We start from the raw sequence: 25,083 nt of genomic DNA, 5'->3' as shown, positions 1-25,083 counted from the left end.
TTCCCCCAAGAACATAGGTTGTGTTGAAACACCCAGCAGAGACCCAAACTCTGCAAACATAACTCACAAGTCTTTAAAAATCTGGTAACTTCTCCAACAGAACATGTAGCCATATGAAGCAGCACATGGAAAAGAACAACCATGCATACAAGTTTCCTAGAAAAGAAACAAGACTATACACTTCCTTCTGTAATTTGGTTTACAGTATCAGATGCCACTATACACCAGAGTGTTATGAAATTACCATAAACCAACTTGATCATAAATTAAAACCAAATACAGGAGTATTGCTTTAACTTCTGACCTTAAAGTATGAGGAATTGCAAGATACAGCTAAAAGACGGTGAGCTGATATCAGGACTGGTACTTTCAACAAAGATAATGGCTATGCTGAGGTAGGATCACTGAGTCTGCTATGAAAATTTAAAGAGCAAGACAGTTGCTTCATGAAGGAGTCAGTATACTTAAGAGCAATTAAGCAAGAATTGAGATTGTACAGTTGAAGATGTCGAAGAGGCAACTGGAAGTTAGAGGGGATAATAATCATTAAATGGAAAACAGACTACACTCCTGCAGGTGTGCTCCGGGAAAGATCGTAAGGCTGAAATAGTAGCAGAGACACCATGGTTAGCTGATAGATCCCTGCAACCAAAAAGGCTCACATTTAAACTGAGATGCTTGATGCAATTTGACTTTGAGACTGATGAAGTAAGTGAGATTCTGTTAAGACAAAGGTAGGAGAAATTTGAGATGAAAAGATGAAAAGACTCTCTACAAAATGAAAAGAAAAAACCCCACCTATTACAATAGGAACAAGTATGACATGGAACCATCTGCACAATTTTTTTCCAAGAATTGGAACAGATTTTGTTCCCATTCATTTTTTTCTAATATGCTTCTCATCCAGTCTCCTTAATTTTGTTTTTAATTATAGCACTTCAGTCTTAATTTCTCCAATTCTTTCTTCAAAAAAGTTGAAAAAAGAAAGGCTTTCTTCTTGATACAAGAACATAGGTATGGGCTGGCTAAAATAGAGTATTATGCTCTTCAGTCTAAAGACCATTCTTTCTTGAATCATTTATTTTGCACATCCAAAACAGCTGGGAATACAGTTGAGGGCCTTGCTGCAGATGGTAACAGTAACAGGTGTATCAAAAACAGAAGTAGGGAGAACAACATTAAATCTGAAATAAAATCTATTTAAACAGTAGCTTTTTTTTATTATAAATCTCAGTTTCAGTATAAAAAAATTTTTCACAAAATGCATAGTAGAAACTGTTGAGAAAAAGTTTCCATTTCAAAGCATTAAAAAAAAAAAAAAAGCAAAGCAAGCTCTGAGGTAACATCCAGAGGTTTAAGGTAAAGCTTTCTTTGAACACTTAGGGCAAAGGAGACTTGACAAGGTTGGAGGCATGGCAGATCTCAGTTTGATACAGCTGGAGAGATTTTTCCCAGGGCTGATGCCTAGGAAATTCAGAGGGTTGGTTGTTTTTTTCAGCATACCTCCTCCTCCACCTCCACTAAATACCTCAGAGTATTTAGTGGTCTTCTGTAACCTCCATGTCTACTGCAGCCTGTCATGTAATGCAAATAAATTACCTGCCTATAAACTTCTAATTTTATTATGCATTTTCATTTCAGATGGTCAGAACAGAATTTTAACGCTCAGATTTAAAACCAAGAGAAAAATCTGTATGTTGCTTTATTCAAGTAAAACACCCATTAAAGAGATTAAATGCCATGCTGACACCAACAAAGAAAATTATGAGAGTACATAAAATATAACTAGATTGCTCAAAGCACTTGACATCTCAATAGCAAACACCCTTCTCCCAGGGATACCAAAGTCCCTTAGATGCTTTACTGTAATGTATGCTTACATTATACTTGCACATCAAGTATAATTTATCAGCCTTTTGTTTTTACATTTAATTTAAAAAACAGCCGCTCCTTCTTTTACATTAATACAGACATAAGGAAGCACTTGTACTTTGGAGATTATTCCTAAATGCAAATTCTGAGGAGGCTTCTCTTTAGTTAATTTAGTTCCCTGACTAGATCACATGCCAGGAATATTACTGATTCTACTGCAGAAAGCAAATTAAAAGGTAATACTTATTTTTGAAACTACCATTATTTTCAGAACCCTCAACAGTTTTACGATCTACTCTATCTATAAATATAATATAAAATGAGTATTAATGTCAAGTCACTTTAGATAAATTTAGTATTTGTCAACGAGAAGATATTTTCCTTTTTAGTTTTTATTTTTCTTAATTTACTTGGTAGCAAACTTCTACTAAAAGAAGTGTTGTAATCTCAGTATTGTTATCTCTTAAAAATAATGACCTGCGGTGTCCTTGTACATGACAATGTTTTACATGTCACTGCACAAAAAGCAGAGAACGAGTTAGCACAGAGAAGAAATTTATCTCACTGAACAAATTCCACATAACTCATCACAGTAGTGAGGTTTAATGAACAACTGTGGAAAGGCAACAGTTTGTGTCTGTGAATTTCAAAACAGTTTTAAAAAGGCACATAATAACAAGCATCATTTACTTACAATGTGTGACTCCAGCCAGGGTTTGATAGAAGGTAGGGGTATCACTATCATCAGTGAGTGTCACATACACACCTCCAGACAGCAGCCAACGGGAAAACGTGAAAGCATCTTTGTTGTGCAGCAGCCAAACCCTGAACTTCTCATAGTTTACCTTTTCACCCTTTAAGAAAAGTAAGAAAATGTGAGCTGTTTTTCTCTGCTTTCTCAGTGCCAGTAAACAGGAACCATCCAGCTGTATGAACAAGAACTGGGACAATCTCCTATAAAAATAAGTACCAAAATATTTTTTTTTTCTTTGGAGTCATGCCTGTTTTTCTATTTCATTCTGAAATAGAGCACTGGGAAGGAAATTAGACTCCTCATCTCTCTCTGCATTTCAACCACCTACTCAATGTGGCCTTTGGAAAGTAATTTACTCTGAACCTCAGGTTAAAGGGATTAGATGAAAAATAATTAATTATGACTCAAAATAACAGAGGCTATTATTATGAATTTAAATTTATTACAATAGATAAAAGCACTTATGTGCCAAAGAACAGATGCTACAAAATCATAAACATTCTGTTATATCTGAGCAAGTATACAAACTCTTTATGCAGAAAAATTAGATTTCTGCATAACTAATGGTATGATTAATCGCTGCAGTAGCATGTCAATTTTTTGCCTCTATTGACCAAAACCCACTCTGGAGCGTACATGTGAACAAGACATTCACTCCTAACTCAGCCTCTCTTGCTGGATGTCTCATGGAACTGCCTGTTCAGAAATACACAAAACCCACAGATTCACAGAGTTTAAATGATGGAGAGGCTGTTTAAAGCATTTAGTTCAATGGTTTCCAAGCTGTGGCCATGAAATCATAGGGATCAGCAGACTAATTTCTACAAAACCTACAAAACTAACTAAAATAAAAGCAAACATCAGTAGCCAAACTTGTTAGATGGAGATCCTAATCTCCATGAAAATAAACAAGGGTCTGCAAAGTGAAAGAGGTTTCAAGTGACTGATGATTTGAACCTCCCTAATACCACAGACCATTAAACTTCACTGAATTATACCTTAACATAGTCTAACAATTTGCATTTGCCACGGACTATCTGCAACTGCAGAAAACTGAAAATCCACTACTTCCTTTGCCAAGTTGCTTAAATGGTTAATTACCATAACTGCTAAAACATTTGCTTCATATTCCAATTGTAGTGGATTATTTCAGGATCCAGATACTCATTCTTTTTATGCCTCTCTTTCCTAGATTAAAGTGTGTTACATTTTTCTCCAATACATACATGCAGAAACACCCCAATACTTCTACCATAGACTTCCACGTGGCTGTAATTCAAGGAAATCAAGATGCGACATTGCTATTTCATCACCAATTTAATCTGTATCCACATGACTGACTGACAACACAGTCCTAACCTTCCTCTTACCAACACTGATTCTGACTCTTCATCCCTTCTCTTTTGTGACCACAACCACATTAGTGCAGTCATGTGGCAAAACAGATCTAGCTGAAAAATAACCTACAGGATTAGAAGCTACAGAAAAAGGGCTTACTTCTCAGCCAGATCAGTTTCCCAATCCAGTTCATCAAGGTATCATATAAATACTTGAACCAGCACAAAGGCAGGAGAATGAGTGACAGTCAGGAACAGGGTAACTCAACAACATGGACTTTACAGGGTTTAGCCCATAATGGAACCACTTGCTTAAGCAGAAAAACCTCAACTGCCAAATCAACAGAGAAGAAAAAAGCAGCCCACTTCTTGGTTTGGGGTTTTTGTTTTGGTTTGGTTTTGGTTTGTTTTGTTTTTTTTCTAACAGTTTGGATCAGAGGCAAGATCATTTTCTTACTGCCTGCTCCACTCTACTTTCCCTCTAGTTTTTGCACTGCTTTCTGTAAATGCAGCAAGAGCCATGCCATGTTTCACTGTGACTCTGCATCATTCCAATTGATTAGAGGAACGACAAGGAAGAAGAGGGAGAGGAAAACTTTGGACAGGGGCTAAAAAGCATTTGAAACAAGCAATGTTTATAGCTGAGCCATGATGGAACTTGAGCAACCCCAGCAATACAGGTATCACTGAATTTGTTTCCTGTATTTCAGAAACAACAGCGAGGAAAACTCAGATTTTAAATCTTCTATTTCTAGATGACTACATGCAGTAATTCTGAAGAACAGAAGTACCTATAAACATCATCCTTGAAAGCATAAACTCATCCACCATACGGCAGGAAGGAAGGCCCACAGCAGGAACATTAAACTTTCTCACTCTCCAGCAATGACCTAGTATGATTAACAGGCCAGTAAATCCTGCTGAGTGGGTTATTACACTATTTTCATTTAAAAGAAAAATCAATATACAGCATTTTCTTGAACAGGAAAAATGGTACAAAGCCAGATTGATACTTCTCTTCCTGCGAGTCTTCATAAAGTATTTCTGGATTTCTTGGACAGTGTGCAATTAAATTTTAGGGTACAATTCATCACATCATATTGATGGGAAATTATAAATAGGAAATACTGAAGTGGGTCAGCTGCAGAAACTGGACTGCGGTATACATATGATTTATGATTTCAGCCAAGAACGAAGAATGTAATCATTGCCTACAAAGCCAACACGATACCGCTGCCAGATTAAATGAGTCTGCCTCAGCCAATGGCCACAACCAAAGTTATCTTCAATGAAGTACAGTAACATTGAAGGTAATTAGGTAATCTGATATCCACAAATAAAGATTCTAGTCAATCAGTTTTTCAGTGGAATGTATAATAATGAGTAGATTTTGCTGATGTGTAGTCCTCTGATAACAAATGAAGTGACCAAAGCACAACCTGATAATTCATCAGGATCAGTAGTGCCAAAGAAGTACCTGTGAATATTTAGAAGTAGCAATAGCCTGTTTTAGAGGAGGATTTCAGCAAGCTTCATAAAGATTACATCTCTCAAAGCACCTGAAGCATAAATAAATGTTGTAGCTCCTGGCAGGCAGTGAGACAAAAGTAATACTATAAAACTATTATTTTTAAGCAACCACTGCTGGCAGGCATTTTTAAATCCAGGATGCAGATTTTCTTTCCCTTCTCAGGTCTGTGTTCTAGATTTCTTCCCCAATTGCAATAAAACGTTCACACTAATGAATAAATTTCCACTAGCAATATTAGTATTTAAATTTACTTGATAACATGATTACCCTTGGGAAATTATTCTTTTAAACTAGCACAGTAAGTACAGTACCATGGAGAATGCCTACATTTATATACCAAGCTGCTATTCACATCAATACAAATTACATGCACTATTACAACATAAAAAACTATGAGCTTTTACCCAATTTAACAAGGTCAGTTTGTTCCCATACATGCACAAGCATGTACACATCAGAGAAAAAAACCCCAAACTACTCAATTTAATTTTCGCTTTTTTTGTAAACGTAGTCAGATAAAACCTGTATGAAATACCTCAGAGAAACATTTCTTGAGTGACTCTGGGACCTTCCCATCAACCACGTGCAGCATCTTCTCCATCTCTTCACGGACAACATAACTCCCAGATTCATTAGAAAAGAGACTGAAAATGTCTGAGAAAGTAGAGATATGTTTAAGCAATTACAGTAGTTACATTTTTCAAAGATTTTGTTTACAACTGGCTGAGAATGCCAAAGGCATTCTAGTGCAACAACTAAAGGACTAAAAACTTCGGTTGATTCAATTTCAATATAGCTCAACAAAGTTTAGGTTAAGAAATAGCTCCTTTTTCTTTTAGCATTGTCCTCTAAACAAAAGGAAAATAAATACTATCAAGTCAGATTAACAAAGAAGACAAAACAACAGAAGTCAGTAGGCAGATGCTTTCATTTGTTTTGAAAAATATCAGTGCTGTTCTCCTTCCTCTGCCCACATACAGCGATCAACAGTCTTTCTGTAGGATCCTAACATTTACATTCATGATGATTTACCAAATATTTCATTTTGGTGAGTACAGAAAACAAAAATGCACTGAATTTCATAATATACAGCTTAAAAATGTCTAAAAATATTTCTACCTTTATTGGCAAATGTATTTTACATATAAATATTGGGACTTAATATACCACAATTTGTTCGCTTTATATAAGTGTATTTTACACTCACTATTGAGTATCCCGTTGTTACTGTTGTAAGTTACATTGCTTACATTTTGCTTTCTCTTCCTCTCTGCCTCTTGTAAGAAGAACTAATCCAACTATCAAGTTATTGAAGTGCAGCCCCTTGGATATTCCTCCAAATGAACAGTAGATAACCTAGAAGAGTGAAATAGAAAAGTTAACCAGAAAGTTAACAGGGAGAACAGAGATGTCAGAACTAAAGCAACAACTTATACAGACTCACCTCACATTCAGCTAAACACAGTTCTAATATTAATTCTGTTACACTTCGTAGCATTTCCAGTACTGATAAAATAGCCTTGCCAGGATCTTTTATTTAGGGAAAAACAGGTACTTTTAATGAACAGCAATACATTTAAAAAAAAAAAAAAAGTTAGAATCCTCCAATGAAGACAGCTTCTTGCTTGCTCACTGGTGTTATTTCCTCAGACTACTTTATCAAGATAATAAAGATGAAATCTCCTCTGGATAGTCTCAAAACCATCAAGATGTTGTTGGAGTATCAAGTGTTTCATTACCCAGTCCCAGGAGATGCACTTCCAGTTAAGCCACCAAAAACTACTGCTTCAAAAAGATGTGACAGACAAAAAAACCCAAAACTTTCAGTCAGCTGTAACTTACTATCTTAACTTCACAACTGTTGCTAGAATGACCTTTCCAGTTTAGTACCCCACTTTAACAATAGCATTTAAATCTTTCTTCCAATAGAAAGTAATAGAAATCAAGCCGCCTAGTCAGAAGTTACTCAAAGATCCACACCAGAGCAGCTGCCAGCACCAACACAGCCAGCGGAAGGGATGAAGCATTTACCTTTCTGCACACTTCAGCTTAACTCACTCAACAGCATTTTAACAGTGATTCAACAGTGATATATGAGGTAAGAAGGAAGTAAATCATTTTAGGACAAACAGCAACTACTTTTAGTAAACAAGAATTACCAGCTCACTTATTCCAATATATTACTTCATCTTGCTCCCAATACTACAGAGCACAAGTGAAAATACGTATGCTGTATTGCTCTTCAAACACAGACTCCTGCAATCCCAAATCTATTCCTACAAGCACCAGTAGTCTAACAGTACCACAAAACAGAAATCTGCGTTAGGTAGTAGAATTTAAAGCAGTTAGAACGTATCAATTATTCTTACACTGAAGAATTATTTCAATGTCTTTGTCTTATAATTTGATTTTCTTATACGTATCACAGTGAGCATCTAACCATAAAAGGAAAGCATTAAGTCTAGCTGATGGGGAGCTATTACAGTGGAAGACCAGAACAAAGTGATTTGTCGCTGATCACAGTTCGGATAGCAGACTTATTTGCTGAACTTGGGTTTTATATAACTTTTTCAGAGGGAAAAATAAAGGAACAGAGATCAACTTCTATTAAGAAAAGTGTTATGCACATTTTAAATTGTATTTTCTTTGCTTGCATCTGAATTATGTTCTAAATATACAATATTAAAACCAGGACATGCACACACAGTTATGCACTGCTTTTTAATTTTTCTCCAGTAAAGCCCTGAGTATAATCTTTATAAGAGAATTTAGCCAAATAGCAACAGCAGCAGACTTCAGAGGTTAACAGAGCTTCAGAATTATTGTGGCTGGATTCACTATTTTGTGTATCACCCACAAAGCAAAGTGACGCATTAGTAAGCCATGGGATGAAACTCCACAGATCTTAACTACCACCCTCTATCTCTTTCCCCCTACCATCTGTTTTTAGATATATGAACTACAACCAGACACAATCCTAAACAGCTAAAGCAATATTTTTAACTTCTTTTGACCTCTTAAGCTCTGTTGTGTCTTTTTTCCCTTTGAAACTACAAACGCTTGCATAATAAACTTTAGGGGTTTTTTGCAAGCCTACCAAAGAAGCCATGACACATTGGGGCCCCCACAGGCAAAAATCCACCCATCTGCAGAATTAACACACTATTTATTTTTTTTTAAGCTTCCACCATAACCATCAGGAAACATTTACATTCACAGATGATTAGAAGGCAACAGTGAGAGATGGTATGTGCAACTGGAGTGACACTTGTCTTCTAGACTATTAGCAGTGCTGGAAAAAGTGCACACTAACATTATCTTAAATGTGTGACATCCTGTGAATCTACCTAACAAGTTACAGTTTTAAACACATCAAAACAATCTACTTTTAAACCATCATAAAACAAAATCACTACAGGGGTGTAGAAATTCTCATGTCAATTAGGACTTCAGTTTTTAAGTTTAAAAGTTGTTACAGCACAAAATCTACCACTGTATGAGGAACTCCCACAAACAGCAGAAACAGGATCATAAACCTACTGGATGTATCCAGTGAATACTCTAGTTAATAAATTTCTCTTTGAAAAAAACACGGGAATAATTCTAAACCAGGTTTAAAAATATAAATCAAAACTACATTAAAGTACAATTAGAATTTTACCTCTTTGCAGACACCTACTGCCTAAATTTTCTTTTATGTACTTCCATCTTCTGTCTCTCTCAACACTGTAGTTTAACTGCTGTTTTAAACCACTGCTAGCTTTTCCCCTGCCCCCAGCCACTCGTTCCCACCCACACTCCACTTCCAACATCTACATTTATAAACATCTACAAACAAACATTCATGCAGCACAACTATGAATGAAATCAAGGGAGCCAACCTGGGTCTGAACTAACCATTTCTATTATCAGGTTTCATTAATCTAGCCCAAATTAGGTGACCTCAAGGTGAGAATAAGTAGCCAGGATTAAGTTGACTGTGAAACTGGTACAAAATAACTACATAAATGACATTTCAAATATTACAAGAGAACTTCTATACACTACCATGTGTAATCAAGTGCAGTCTGTTATCAGTTGTGCCCTTCAAAGGAGTCACAGAGCACAACACTACAACAAAGTGTAATAAGGAGGGATCCACTTCTCAGCAGGCTGAAATCCCCTTGCAAAATGTGAATGCGTGTCTCCCAAAATAAGACTGGAAAAAAATTTACCATCACACTGATGCAGATCTATATGTCAGGAAATTGTTCACCAATGAACTAACAGCTGTCAATATTTGTTATTCTAACTGTAAGCTAAAAAATCAGTAAAGCACTTCAAAAGAATCTGCGTCTTTTATACCGATAAAGAAACATGTAGCAAAATTTGTTGCCAAAAAGGTTTATTTACCTTAAAACAAATAGCTGAACACTGGAAAAAGACATAAGAGAAAGCAAAATCTTACTGCACTGTTAGAAAGAACAGCTTTTGAGATCATCTGCTGACCACTATTTGTTATTAAAAATGAAAATTTATCTTCCTTAGCAGTTTAATCACTTTCAATAATGTTTCATACTAAATTACTCGTAAATCACAAACTGACAGTAATCTGACACTTTTCAGAGACAGATCTGAGTAAAGATGGAAACAAACTGACAGCAGTTAGAGGAAACCTCTGTAAGCGGGTGCAATAAAGTCACTAGGCAGCTCTGAATCTGTAGTTTTTCCTATTAAAAAAAGGCAGAAGAAATCAGCTGAAAATTCCCAACAAATATATTATATGCCTAATAACTTCCACATCTGCAGAGGCTGGCATATGACTCCTTTGAATCTCTTCAGTATAATGTTGTAGGGCTCAAAAAAGAGCTTCAGAAATGTCCAGTGACAAAGGTCAGACAGATCTGTGTTTCCTCAAGTTCCTCAGCTGAAACGAGCTGGGATTCAACAAGAGGTTCACAAGGTTAAGTGAAACAAGAAGAAAGTTACTGCAACTAAAATCCCTCTTTCTATCCCCCTCTTTGCCCTCCAGTAACAGCAATCACAGTGCAACAGCCAGAATCCTCAAGCACAAGTGAAGGGAAGATGAAGAAAGCTGAATACCAGAGCCACGGGAATGAGTCACTGCTCTTGGTATCTCAGGTGTGGCTTCCACCTCAAGTGAAAATTAAGCCAGGACTGGGAGTGACCAAATAAAACCAGCAGTGGGCCTGGCAAGGGCAGAGGATAGATCTGACTAAGCCATCCAGTGCTGTAGTGGCAAAAAGAAGAGAAGGAAATACCTAACACAGACTAACTACATTAATTTGCAACTGCCTTTTATGTTTTGGGTATAACAAGGTGCCTTTCCAGCAATAGGAAGCAGACTAGCAGAATTCATTTGCAGAAGGCGTTCTAGACAACCTCCGAAGAAGCATCAAGCAGCAAAGTAGTAAAAAATTCTAAAATTTTGTTCACCTCTCTATCACAATTACCAGACATAACACTGAAGCAGATTCCCCGAAGACACTTACCTCAATATAGTTCTCTGTATGTTACCTTCCATAAATCCCTTCCTTGTCCACCCATCAAGCTATCACTTTTCATTGCTATCCACTTAAGAGTATTAAAAGAAGTCTGAAGGCAAGTAAACGTAAATGAGGCCGATAATACAGAATGATCTAATTCTGCAGAAAAATTATGTAGAACCTGCAGTTTCATTCCACTGTAAGACACAGTGCTACCTAAATACATTAACTTCCCATAGGGTGCTCAGATCATCCTCTTCTATTACTGAAGTTTAATACATTTACAAATGCTTCAAGGGCTAAATTATTAAAACTAAATTTGTGCTCTATTTGCCACAATGATTGTATATGCTTCATGGACAATGTCATGGCAGAGATCTGAATTCCACACTTTCTACATCTAATCATTCTGATTTCACAAGATGCCTTCAAGGCTACACCACATATGTAAGCAATTTACCTTTATATTACATTGGAATCATTACTTTTTTAAAACTATGCAGTTATCTCTGCCACCCATTATAGTTGAAGTCTTAATATAACTAATTTTGATCAAAAAAACCCCATGAAGAGCACAAAACAGAAGGGAATTCTTACATTTCAGATTAACAAGACTTGCAAGACCAAAAAAAACCAAATTGAACAAATGAGAAATCACTGTTTTTCTTCTATAAATTCTAATAAAATAGTAACTTTTCCTTACCCTTTATTCTCCACCACTCACATTTAGCCCTTCTATGCTTTGAGACTTTTCTAACAGCTATTTCATAAACCAACTCAAATAAAGCTGTATCTTCTCTCCATCAATCTGAAAGCATATTTGTAACTCATACCCATTTCTGAGTTTTTCCACTTGCTTCTGTTGAACTCTGTACATCTCAGTTATGACACCAGCTGAATACCAAATATTACATTTATACATTATTTGAACATAACACATTGACTGATCATGATACAAACACAGAAAGGGAATTCTATGGATAATGTCCAATGTATTAGTATTTAACATAGGTTATGTAATTGCGGCCATAGGCATCTAGCACTACTTTGAATTTAGCTGCTTAATCATTCTTTGGGAAGAGTTTATGAACACTGAATAGTTATATCACAGTATATAAGGGAGATTAGTTTGCATTTCTAAGGAAGGAGCTGCACAGTTTTTCACCTTAATGTGCTATTTGGAAAACTTCTAATAAGATGCACCATCAAACTATGATGCAATTTTGTATTGTCCAAAATTACTTAATATGGTTACACCTTTACTTAAAATAGCCACACCCAGACAGTATGATAGCAATTTTCATTTCCGCATGTACAATTTAGTATAATAATATGGTACACAATCTTCTTTTTTTTTTTTTTTTAAATAAAATTTCAGTCTGATGTGTTGTGTTTCATGGATAACTGAAGGTATAACAATCTGGTTCCTCTTCTGTTAAAAACAGTCTATACAAACTGTTCCCTTGAGGTCCAAATCCCTGGCCCTGTGCCCATACACTCTAGAAGTAAGCCTGCTGGAAGAGTAGGAGAGGATGCTCAAGGCATTATATTTTGGCTCCTTTCTCTACAGCATGTAAAATGTCCTGAATTCTTTCCTAATTTTATTCTTATGACCCCTCTTCTCTCCCAGCCCTTGAGAAGCCTGTGTTCTTGTTCTATTGGCAGCCTCTTCAATGTGTCCTTCGTGTCTGTGCTAGCATCATCCCTCTTCTCTTTGCATTACTTAGACTGCTGCTTGTTAACCAATTAGGTCACATTTGGAGAAAAAGATGCACTGACATTTAACTACTTAGTAAGTATCACAGAATGCTGTGTATAAGCTGTCTCACAATTATAATATATGTAGGTACATATAAAAGGTATAAAACTAATTAGTCATTGAAATGACTGCACAGGCCAAAGGTAGGAGGTCCTTTCTCAACGTTCCTCTCCTCCTCAGTCTAAAATACAAAGCTACTAAAAATGCTTTCTTGAAATATTATCACCTCCTGTGGACAATATTTTTTATATTAAGGTGCCTACAACTGCATACGGTAATTGCATTATTTCCTTAGATTTAAAAGTAATTCCCGTGTTCATACATCTCTCCACTAGACCAGCTTTCCTGCAGTTAAAACAACGCAAAGACAGCACATCTCAGTTTCATTTTATTAATATCTTCAATTCCATTTTTCCAAGAGATCCTTTCAGAACATTACTGTCCTGAACATTTAAAAAATATTTTGTGTGCATGACAATCATGCAAATTGTTTGACCAAAGTTCCACTGGCTTCAGTTCTCTAGTTTATGTCCCTGCTTTAAAACTCTGTGTTTTTAATTTAATGAATTCCTGAAGGCCTATCACTACTCAGATATGAAAAACTATTATTCAAAACAATGCAGAGAAGACAGCCCAGCAATCTGAGGCTCAAAATGATCAGTTTTAATGATTGAAAGGCTGAAAACTCAGAGCAAGGCTTTAAGCTGCCTGATGACTTTGCCTGCCTTTCCACATCCTGAAGCCAGGAATTAAAACACATCTCTCAACAGTATGAGCAGGATCAAATCCGAATTTACAGTGTTCAAGCTCATAGATATGACTACTGCATTGCCTAAATATGAATAGTGTAAGTACACAGTAATTTGTACCAGAATTCTGCGATGTCATCAAAATGGGCACATCGACATCAAAAAGCAATTATAATTCTTCCATTAATTTTATTTCACCACCAGCAAACCAAGAACTGCAGTATAACTATAATGAGCGTAAAAAGAGATAGTCATCACTAAAATCGTGTCTTTAAGGGGAGATTTTAAAAAAATTAAGCAGAAGGTAGCCAGCAGACGTTTGAAAACCCAGAGTCTCTATTTGTCACCAAAAGTTGACTTCATGCAAATCAGTAATTTGATCCTTAAGACTGGTATAAAAGGGATAAAAAAAAAGTACAAGTTAACTCACAAAGTAAAATTCTTAACATATTATATTATTTCAAACCAACTGTATATGGTTTGGGATACATTTTTTGTTTCGTTTTATGGGCTACTAACAGTCAAAGCATCCAGACGACACATACAGAAATGAATACTGAAGACCTGTTTTAAGCTACGGGCAGATCATGTACTTTAATTAGATAGCACTAACACACATTGCAATTTTTCCTGTTAAGTGCTTGAATACCCACATTAAAAAGGAAAAAATAAAATCAAACTGTTAACTATATCCCCCTCTTTGGCAACACTTAGAAAAAACAGACAAAAGAATGGATAAATGGTTAAGCTTAGAAAAAAAGTAATTCTACCACAGCGTTAAAACATTTAGCAATGCACACTTCACTATTCACATTATCTAAACAATACTGGAAGACTTTTATGCTGCCTGTGAGGTCAATAACACTGAAGACACCAGAAATAGAAGCTGTGATTAGAAATGACATGGAGCAAGATATCATTTGAAAGGTTTGTCTAATCTTTTTCCTCTCTACCAACAATAATTTAATTTCTCTGTCAAGACAGAAGCAACACTATGAAAGAAAATAATCTTTCAAACATTAATATGTACAGGATGTTACTACTATTTTTTTATATCTATATGCATACAGAATTTATATCCATGTAGCATATTTTGATTCTGGGTATTCTTCAGTTCATTTATACATTTATTATACATGAAATTATTGTTAAGAGCTTGTAGAGATTAATATGCACTTTAGAAAACAAAGTAAAAGCCAATGGAATCTCAGAGAAACCAACAGCAAGTGTAACTCCAGAGTAAATAAAATCCTCCATTATAATGGCTATATAGAGTGTTAAAATTTCCCATTTTACCTCCCCAAATCTACATCTGGACCTTCAGGTTTATTCAAAGTCATCTGCCACTTATTAGTTGGGACAGAATCAGTAGCTCAGTCAAGCACACATCACTGACAACCCATGATCCAAGTCTGGAATATTATCTTCAGATAGATAATGTACATTGTGATATTGCAGGCAAAAGGGAAATTAAATCATATCATGTATCTGTAGAGCCATATTTGTGTGTGCACATCTATAGGTGTACATTATCAACCACGTATGCCTCCCCAGAAAACCAGCAAGTTTATAGATTACCTCAGCAACTTTTGGAGGGACTCCATCACCAAGAACTTCCCTGATGAAGCACTGTTGAGTCATATAATATGAGAGTCCACAAGTTCTCTTGAAAGCATCTTTCAGTCGCTTTAGCTCTATGTCTGTAACTGTTGAGTGAGGAGAATGAAAAAAAAAATTTGATCAGTAAAGATGACATAGAAATCTAATACCTTAAGGACTCTCAAAATCCTATATGCCTTAATTTCCCTTCCCAATAAAAAGATAAGAAGAAATTAAATGCATGATTTCACCTAAATAGTGGAAAATCTGACTACTACAAAATGAGATCTGATAATCGAACCTTCCCCAAAAGAGGGAAGTGAAGTAGACCTAAGGTTACCATCAATGATTTTAACAGTTCACTGCCTAAGTTTTCTGACTACAATAGCATATTACAATTTTTTCTAAATTAAACACCATTATTGTCACACAAAAGGAAAATAAGCTTGCTTTATGATCAATTTTACATTGCGTGTAAGCCAGAGAAATGATCTGTAGCCAAAAGTGATGAATATTATTAAGAGCAGCTCCAGCAGCATGCTTCAAGTAGTTTCATCTAGCAACCAGTCTACCTTTCTGTATATAAGAAAATATATTTAATCACCACTTACATGCTCATAAGACAGTACAGCGAAGCATGAATTTGACAGGAATACTACAGCTAAACTTTGGACTACATGTATTTCTTCACCTAAGATTATCCTGCACAGTCAAAATCTTCTTGCCAGCTAAAATCTGTTCAAACTTGTTCACAATCTGTAAATGTGAAAAGTTTCATGACATCCCATTTATACTTGCACATGAGCTTCCTGAAAAGCAGAGACTGCTTTCAGGTTTTACAAGCATAAAGCAACTTTCTAACAAAGTGTTTAAGAAGGGAAGTATCTCACTGAACAAAACAAGTCCTTTGTCAAAAATCAAGTTGCAGAGAGTAACACACCATGACCTGGATCCCATGTAAGTTAATACATAGTGCAGAAAGACCTATTTACCACCTAGAAGCCAAAAGAAATGATGCTGTACATGAAAGCTGTTTCACTGTATTTATAGTAAGGCATTTTCCTTACCCTGATATAACAAGCTAGACAGAAACAACGCTGACATGGCCAAAAGCTTGTCAAGCTTTTTGTTAGCCAAAATAAAACAGAACACTTGAGAGCTTAATCCAGCACTCTCTTTAAAACTTCTACATTTCAATTAATTCATTCATCAAAAAAAAAAATTACTCCTTAAAAGTAAATCACACTGAAATACTCGTCCCTAATTTTAATCCTAGTCAACATTGAAACAGACTAATGTCTTCACTTAACAACTGTGTTTGAAAACAGAAATCAGGTTATGGTTCTTTTAAAATTTTGTTACAGATTCTGGGTATTTTTGAACAGAAAAAAAATAAAATCAAAGGATCTAAGAAACAAACCTGAAGTATGAGCCACACAGCACTGGTGCCATTAATTAGCAGGGATTTGGCCAAAGACAGACTCAAGATATTCTCATCACATAGCTTGTTTTAATAAAACAAGTTTACTTTAATTATGTGGCAGAAGAATGTTGGTATAACTGTTACCTGGCTTATATGGTGTTTAAATTCCCCTATTTCACATTAACATCTGTCCACAGAGTCATTTTCTTTCTTTGTGTCTTTACATGGGATGCTCTAATGAATGCTCAAACACTGTTCGGCACACCAAAGTTTTCCTCCAAGATTTTCCCTAGCTAAGGTGAAACAGACTCTCAGATACAATATTTACAACCTGAAGCAACATTTTGAATTACAGAAACAGGAAGAAAAATGAAGATTCTGCAAAGAAACAAACCTTCATGCCACAGCATTTCCTCCAAACCCTTGCAAGAAATTAACAGAACTTCTCAATCAGAGGGATGCTTCGCCTTGTCTCCTCCACACCCCCTATGTACAACGAAACTACAGCAACTTTTCAGCCAACAGGAACAACTCCCCACCACATCTTTGAAGAGTAAAAGCTTGGGATTGCTAAGAGGTAGCTTCTGGCTTCATTATTTTGGCAAGGTAAAGCAACAACCTAGACCCTACACAAAATCTAGCAACAGTTCTTTGAAGAAAGCTGATTTATTTTGTTATATGCATGTGCACGCACACACACAATTTTAATAAAACCAGACTCTACGAACCAGGTTTTTTTCTCCCCCTCTGTTAATTTTTTTGAACTACTCACCCATTAATCCAATCTGGTTTGTGGTCATTTGGCAAAAAAGTTTATATGCAAACAAAGCATTAACTAACCAGATGCTTAAAGCTTTACACATATTATAATAGACTTTCAAGTAACATGATTATTTCTTACTGTAAAAAGAAGCTTGAAACATACACAACATATACAGCCACTTAATAGAACATTGCGTCATTACCGGCGTTTCCAGGTTTAGTTTCCTGGCTGCACAGAAAATCCAAATAATTTTCACTAGAAATTTTGAGCAAAATTATTTTTTTCCCCAACATTTATTTATAACTACTCATTTTGTGTTCCTTGATCCAATTCCTTAAAGCTTCTCCCCAGCATGACATCATAGCGCAGAGCAACAGAGGCGGCTCTGCGTGAACTCAGATGCACATCGGCACAGTGCTGTATCTGTGCTGCACCAGCAATCCCCGCAATTTCGGGGCAGAGCAGTTTTGCACAACTCTCGTTACCTTCCAGCTGCTGTCACTGCTGAGCCGACTTGCTGCAAAAGCACTTCGCAACAGGAACACAAGTACAATCTTGCTGAGTTATACTTGTGTGCAAGTTTCTTCTAGGATTAATTAAACAAAATACAACAGCCCATTGCCACGTAAAACTTCCAATTACTGTTTTAATAGAAAATTTTATTTATCCAATAAAAGTGATATGTAATAGGCTAGAATATGAAGTGATTTTAGTCAGTCAAGTACCTTCATAATCATAAAATCTACTGGCCCTTCCTTTGAGATTTACCTGTGCTAACAGAAATTAAAAGTAATTTGTAATCTGACAACCTTAACCGCAGACCGTATTAGTACTCCAGAGATATTTTATGTAGCACCTTACATTCCCAAGTGCATGAAACATCGTATGCTCCGAGTCACTGAAACGCAACCACCTTTCTGGTGACAGAACTGCATAAAGCAGTTATTTCTTGCGCTAAACTGACGCAACAAAGAGCAGTGAATTAATTTAACCCTGGTAGAGTTGCTGTTTTGCAGTGTTGCAGGACAGAGAAGGCCTCTAAGCAAATAGGTCTCACTGTATTGAGTAAAGAAGACAAGCAGAGCGATGAAACTTTGACCGACTACATCTTGGGAGTAACGTGTACTCCCAAGAGCACTGCAGGCAGCAGTCATCACTGCTTCCTAGAGCACCCACGACTGCCAAGTGTGTACTTCAGGCAGTGGTCAAGAATAGGAAATTGCCACACATACATAGCTACCGTGAAACACAGAAGTGACAGAACTCCTACTGAAGGTGAGGAGAAGGTTGGGAAGAAGGCTTGTCAATCAACACTACCAAGGCCTTCAAAAAGAACTGTCAATTTATCATTTAATAGTAGATGATAAGTTGATACTGCTAATCCACGTTACATTTCAAGATTAAGTTATTAGTGCTAGAGACCACTAAATATTATTGTTTGCATGCAGAAACTACAAAACAGAGCATGGAATTACAGGAAAGGTAATTACTTCCATTCCTTCCTCAGCACACATTAAAATGACTGATGCTGGCCATTTAAAATTATCTGCAAAGCTTTGTAAAAGTAAGTTCATTATACATTTAGATCCAGGCACATGGAAGTACTACTAAAATCAGCAGAGTATAAATCAAAGATACTATCAATGTTTACTGTGAGTCTGGAAGACAAATAAACCATTTCAATACAAAATCCCAACACCAAAGTACCAATTACTCAACACAGAGATATAACATGACGGCATGTTGAGAGGAAATAAAACTAGAGTCTTAAATTATGCAAGTAACATTTCTAGAAGCAATACATCTATTACTATAATAATACTAAAGATTAGAATACTCACATTCCCACAATTAACCTTTTTTCCCCCTCTGTTCCACAAGTTCTATGCAGCAAGTATCACAGACCATGGAGATATTTTTAATCCCACCTTCAAATGTAAATGTACGTCAACAACCCTGTTCCCTACACTGACCTAAGTTCCTTCATTAAGTATATTAACTTTTTCCAAAGGCACTGTCTTACCAAACACCTTCAGGAGACAGATGTCTACAAACACCTAAGAAAAGTCCATTCACAAGCTGCTCTCACTAGACAGTTAAGACAGACACTACACTATCAGATACAATGGTGCATTCATAACCTGAGAGTTAAAAACAGAACACGTAAGACTTCCCAAAATAAGTTTATGGTAGTCAACACAGCAAAAGCCATCTCCACATTTCTCCTGCCAATAATAGGTGGCACAACCTCAATATTATTGCAGAGAACGTAATGCAATTGGAAATGCGCCCCAAATTCTTTACACCTCAAGGCTATAGAAGCTTACTTTTTATTGCAAGGTTCCAATTCAAAATAATAAAAGCAAGTTTCAATAGCCAGATACTGTATTCTAATTCTAAAAAATATATCTGCCCACTTCCAAAAACCACTGCTGAAACAAACAGTCTTTTCCACACAAGGAAAAGTCACAGGCTATGTCATTCTGTCAAGGTAACTTTACCAACACAAACCTCTTCAACGCTGCCTTAGCTGGGCAGTTTCCAATAAAGTTAAAGACAGTTTAACAGAAGATCAGTGCTGCATCTAACTCTCTAGGGAATATTCCAGCTCCAGTTTTCTTAATAAAGTTTAAGTGAAACCATGCAGTCTCAGCTAAAAATGTCACTGCAACTTAAAGTAATTGTAACAAACCTTCAGCTCATCCAACTGCTGAGGTTTTTTTTAGTTTAATAGTGTTACTTAAACATAATGATGTTTATATGGATTTATGACTCTACTATTTTTTTTAAATTCACGTCTGTCCAGGTAATGATTTGTGTAGGGCCTTCCAAAACAGTTCCGTACTGGAAATCACCCTCTCTGCACTGCTTTCACTCCACATATTTATCACCACGTCATTCTGGAGTTTTCCTTTTAGAATAACACTGTATCTGAAACCTAGGTGTCCAACTCTAGACTTAAACCTTATTTTGCCACCCATATAAAACTGACTTGAGGGGATCCTCACCACCTGTGTCACTGATACAAATGGCAGCTGCAGGGAATCTGTCTCAGAAAAAACACATTAAATTTATGTAGAAGCCTAATGTTAGTATCTAATGTTCAGAATGTGGGTATCTATGTTCCACTTGAAAAGGAAGGCAGGGAACACAGCTGAAGTTACTGCCCTCCTTCTTAAAACTAAGAGGGGTGTGTAAAACCAGGGTTAATTATCTAAAGCATTTACTGTCTAGTACTCAAATTCTGTAATATTTACATGTGCTTAACCAACTACTCTCAAATTTAAAGCCTGTTGTATAAAAACTATAGCCCAAATAGTGTACATAAAGCGATATATCACAATGTTTCTCTTCAAGCAGCAGATACTATTCTTTTTGCTAGCCCTTCTGTAATGTTTTACTTTAACTTCAGATGTACCTGAAGTTCTGTTTAACTAAACTAAACTGGAGGAAATCAACCCTCAGAGTGGAGCTTTGGCAAGTTTTACAGTTTTACATTCTCTGTTCACTTGAGAAACTTTTCTTCCCACATCCTGTACCACTAATCCCACCCCCATCTTCTTGTCTTTATCTTGGAAAGTTTTAAAATACATTGTGAATAATGTATGGTTCAATGTACAGCACAACCTCTGTCGCTTCAAGACAAAGGTCATACTGAAAAGCACAGGACAACTTTATGCAACAAACATCTGTGCAAAACTCAGCAAGTTGGGAAGCAAATACTTGTCTCAGCAAAAGTTACTTGGATGTTACAAGACTGCTAGTGAAATTTATTATGAGTCATCATAAAAATATGACTACATAACTAAATACACCTAATATTGATACTTTTGTTTGTTCACTTCCTGCTTTGGGAAAAGAGATAGAAGAAAATGGTTATATCAAAGCCAATTCCTCAGTAATCAAAGTACCTACATTGCAATCTTCCTTAGAGACTCATGAATCTAAGCTAAGGTTTGTACAAATTACCTCAATAGTAGGTTTTAGTTAAATACTGTAAGAAAGTAGTTAAAATCTGCCTTTTTTTTTTTTTTTTTTAATGATGCAACATTAGGAACACCACTGAGGTCAAGAACACAAGAAGCGCCATGCACCACAGTCTCTGCTTGGCACAAGTAACTAGCTTGCACCTAAAGCAAGAATGAACAGAGTAACTTACCTTCCCATCTTTCAGCACATGGCTCCTTTCCAACACCCTTGCAAAGAAGTTTAAAGATTTACAGATGCACTGAAGGGAAGCAACATCAAATATTACAAGCAAGCACTGCTGCTTAAGCTGCAACAGTTTACATGCGCATGTTAAGCATTACAAGAAACAAATACACATTTTGAAGGGAGCTTGTCTAAAGGTTAGAAGAAGCGGTTAGTCAGGCTTAATGAATTTGTTACAGCTTATATAACATAACTACTATATACCTTGTCTGTGACATGTGCAATGAGAGAGCGCACAGGATATGCGTTTTAAATTCCCATTTACTATTTATTACGGAAGTCAGACAAGCCACCACAATACCTTCCCTTACAATGCTTCTTCCCCTGCCCTTCAAAATCTAAGCACAATGATGTAAAATGCTGTGGTGATAGAGTATGAGATACAAAACGCAGCTTTCAAAAAGCATACAGTTGTCTGTTGGACTAAAGAATAAGAATAAAAGCATAGCATTTGAAGTCTTTTAATACTGCCTGACATTCAGGCAAGAGACACTTAACCTCTCCATGTCTTAATTGTCTCAACACTAAAATGAATATAAGTTCCAGCCTACATCAGACAGATGTTTGATAAATGATCTAAGATACTCTGTAAAAGTACTATAAGCTACTACACTGAGAAGCTGCTTTAATCAATAAAAAGGACAGAATCCCAATAGTTTAACTTAGGGTAGGTGGAGTTAATCTGCCATGGCTACTATAAACCAACAGCCAATGAACATAATCTATAACAAACTAGACACAGAAACAACCCATGTACCTGTCTTCTTTCCTTTCACCTTATTAGAGAAAGTAGTGACTGCTGAAAACAAATTAGTGATTTGGTAAGCTTGATTTACACCAGAATCACAAAAGTAACGTGCAAATCATCACTTCCATTAGTACATGTAGCAGTAACAGCACCAAAAAGCTAATAAAATCTTTATATCTCAAGAAACTAAAGTATTTCATTTGGCTACATGAAAAGAAATTATTCTAGCTTACAGTTGACCAGCCAAAAAAAGGCAAATCAAGGCAGAAGATCACAATGTAGTGGCAACGCTGGAAATCAAAACAGGAAACAAATTACTGCATAAGCAGGAAGAAAAAAAACAGAGAGGATGAAAAGTTCAGTTAAGGTGAAGGATCAAGAAACATTGAGCTCATCTGACTAAAGTATCTTACAATATATCCAGTAGGGCTGGTACTTTTTCCCAGAATTGTAACCATCAAAATGCCCACAATAGACACACGTGCACACACACACAAATCTGGATTTCCAGTGTCACTACTGGATGAAAAACAGCTTGCTATGTCAGTGCCTTAAGAAAAACAAAAACAGAACCCCCCCCAAAAAAACCACCAGCCCTGCAGCTCTCAAGTATACAAAGTAAGCAATAATTTGCAACCATCAGCATAACATTGCATTTATTCTTTACTAAAAATAACTAAACCTGAAATCTAATAAAACAGACAGCTTGATCACCCTTCAGAAAGCAAGCAAAATTCACCTACCTCAAGCTCTTCCTGACTTCCAGCTCAGGTTTTAATAATTCCAATATTTTGACTTTTAAGCAACAATTTTACAGGTTCAATATCAAACTCACAGGGCATATAATTCTCTAACCAGACAATTATCTTCCCTGTAATCACTTGCTCAATATTTCCCCCAGGAATCCCCATCCTAGTTATACATGGAAATTTTATTACTTTTTTCATTAGTCTTTATTGTGACTTAATGGCTGCGGTTATGAAGATGTCAAGAACCAAAGCAATTAGTAAAAAGCTTCAGAGGTAAAAATGTTCAAGTGAACATAAAGGATGTTTGGGAACAACCCCAAATAGGAAGAACAAGCTACAAAATACAACTGAGATAAATGAACCAGCTATGACTAAAAAGACAACCTCCACACCCACCCATCCCTGCCAAAAAGAAATCCACTTGAGAATATTTTGGGGGAAAGCACATACAAAAAAATCCTGCCTCCCCTAACAAAAAAATGAATCTACCCTTAAGGAATCTTTCATAACCAGAGCATCAAAACTGGCACCATTCAAATTACACAGCACATCTTGCTAAAGACTTAACAGTCTTAACATTACATTTACTAGTAAGAGGAATTTAAGGATAACAGCAAAAAAGTTTTGGTGGCGTTTTTTTTTTTTTTTAAATCAAATTATTCAATCCAGTTGTATTTTTTCCTCCTACCTATTCTTTGGGTTTTGGCAGTAGTGGCTCATCCTGGGGATAAAGCTTTTCTTGGTTCTATTAGACCTAACCATAATGCATATCAAAGGTTTAACATCTTGTGTGCGAAGAGCAGAAGAAGATTTAGTTATTACAATAGGATTTGCCAATTTTCTGTAACATGAATACTTAGCATTTATGTGACGCTTTTAATCTTCAAAGAGCTTACTTCTCACAGTTACCATCGTCAAAAAGAACGCCATTAAGCATTACTAGCCTGTTTTATCCATCTGTAAGGTATCTCCATCAGGGCACATAGTCACATTGCTATTTTGGATTATGTTTGCTTCAAGCACAGCTAATCAGCACAGGTTCTGTGACAACCCTCCCCATAGACTACCGTGGATAGGAATTGCTACATAATAGCCCCGACAGTGAAATAATCCTCCCACCATCTGAGCACTTAAATCTTATTGGCTATATTTTATATCCTCAAGAATTAAAGGAGCCTAGTTTTATATGCTTACCAGTCCAACCCTGCAAACCACAGAAGAAACCTGAAAGAACCTGAAAATTCAGAAACAACTGCGGATCACTGAAATAACTTTTCATGCGTACGACCACAAATTTAAGTGCAACAGACTGCAATATTAGGGACAAAAGCAATTACTGTTATCAATTAAAGAACTAGTAAGCTCATTCTCAGTGACTGAATAAAGTGATTTCTGGCCCTGATTAATCACAGGATGCCATAGTCAGAGTACTTACCACTTCTTCCAAGATGAGGTGCTCTCACTGCTCTAGATACTCTCAATAAATCATTGCTGACCCTGGAGAAAACACGCTCAGCTAGCTGACCAGCACAGCCAGGCATGGAACCAGTACATAAAAAGACAAAAGGAGGCAGAGGTGCAAGTTTTAAGTGGTTTTAAACACAGAGCATAAGCTGTCTTGCAGCAACAGCACCAAGAACTCTGAACTCCCCTCCAAAAGACAGAAGCATGGACAAAAATTAATTGTGGATTAGGCAAACCCTAAAAGTAAGCAACCCTGTCTGGGATGCCTGCCTTCACCTGAACATAATCATCACCCTCTGCCCAGTTTCCAACCTCTTCATTCCTCATTTTTCTTTCATTTTCCACTACTATTTTCTTCTGATGCTTCTTCGTAGTTTATGTAGTTTGTACATGATTTCATAGGAAGATGGCTTTCACTTTCAATCTTCCCAGTACTTAGACTGGACACTTAGTCCGACTTAGATTAGAAACAAAACTCTGCTCTTCTGAGCTGTCCCATCACCAGTTTTCCTGGCAAATATACTGAAAGTTTGTATTGTCACAGGTGAGCAGAACAGCTTCTGTCACAATTCAGAAAAGCTGCTTCCACTTTATTACCACCATGAAAATCAGCTAGACATCCATGCTTGTTAAGACA

General features: G+C 36.3%; 1 protein-coding gene across 4 annotated transcripts in view; it reads right to left on the bottom strand.

The window, feature by feature from the left end:
- USP32 (ubiquitin specific peptidase 32) overlaps nucleotides 1–25,083 on the bottom strand; it is an 81,155-nt gene that overhangs the window by 43,034 nt on the left and 13,038 nt on the right. For all 4 annotated transcript variants that reach the window (XM_027781352.2, XM_055795583.1, XM_055795584.1 and 1 more), the window contains exons 2-5: nucleotides 15,067–15,194; nucleotides 6,745–6,850; nucleotides 6,030–6,148; nucleotides 2,567–2,726 (exon numbers count right to left, since the gene is read on the bottom strand). In XM_027781352.2, coding sequence (XP_027637153.1) covers nucleotides 2,567–2,726; nucleotides 6,030–6,148; nucleotides 6,745–6,850; nucleotides 15,067–15,129 — 448 coding nt within the window. In that variant the 5' untranslated portion in view covers nucleotides 15,130–15,194. The remainder of the gene's footprint in view (nucleotides 1–2,566; nucleotides 2,727–6,029; nucleotides 6,149–6,744; nucleotides 6,851–15,066; nucleotides 15,195–25,083) is intronic.

Source organism: Falco peregrinus, chromosome 2 (assembly GCF_023634155.1).
Source record: "Falco peregrinus isolate bFalPer1 chromosome 2, bFalPer1.pri, whole genome shotgun sequence".
Classification (NCBI taxonomy): domain Eukaryota; kingdom Metazoa; phylum Chordata; class Aves; order Falconiformes; family Falconidae; genus Falco; species Falco peregrinus.
The sequence above is the reverse complement of the archived record's forward strand: the minus strand, read 5'-3'. Positions and strand labels throughout refer to the sequence as shown.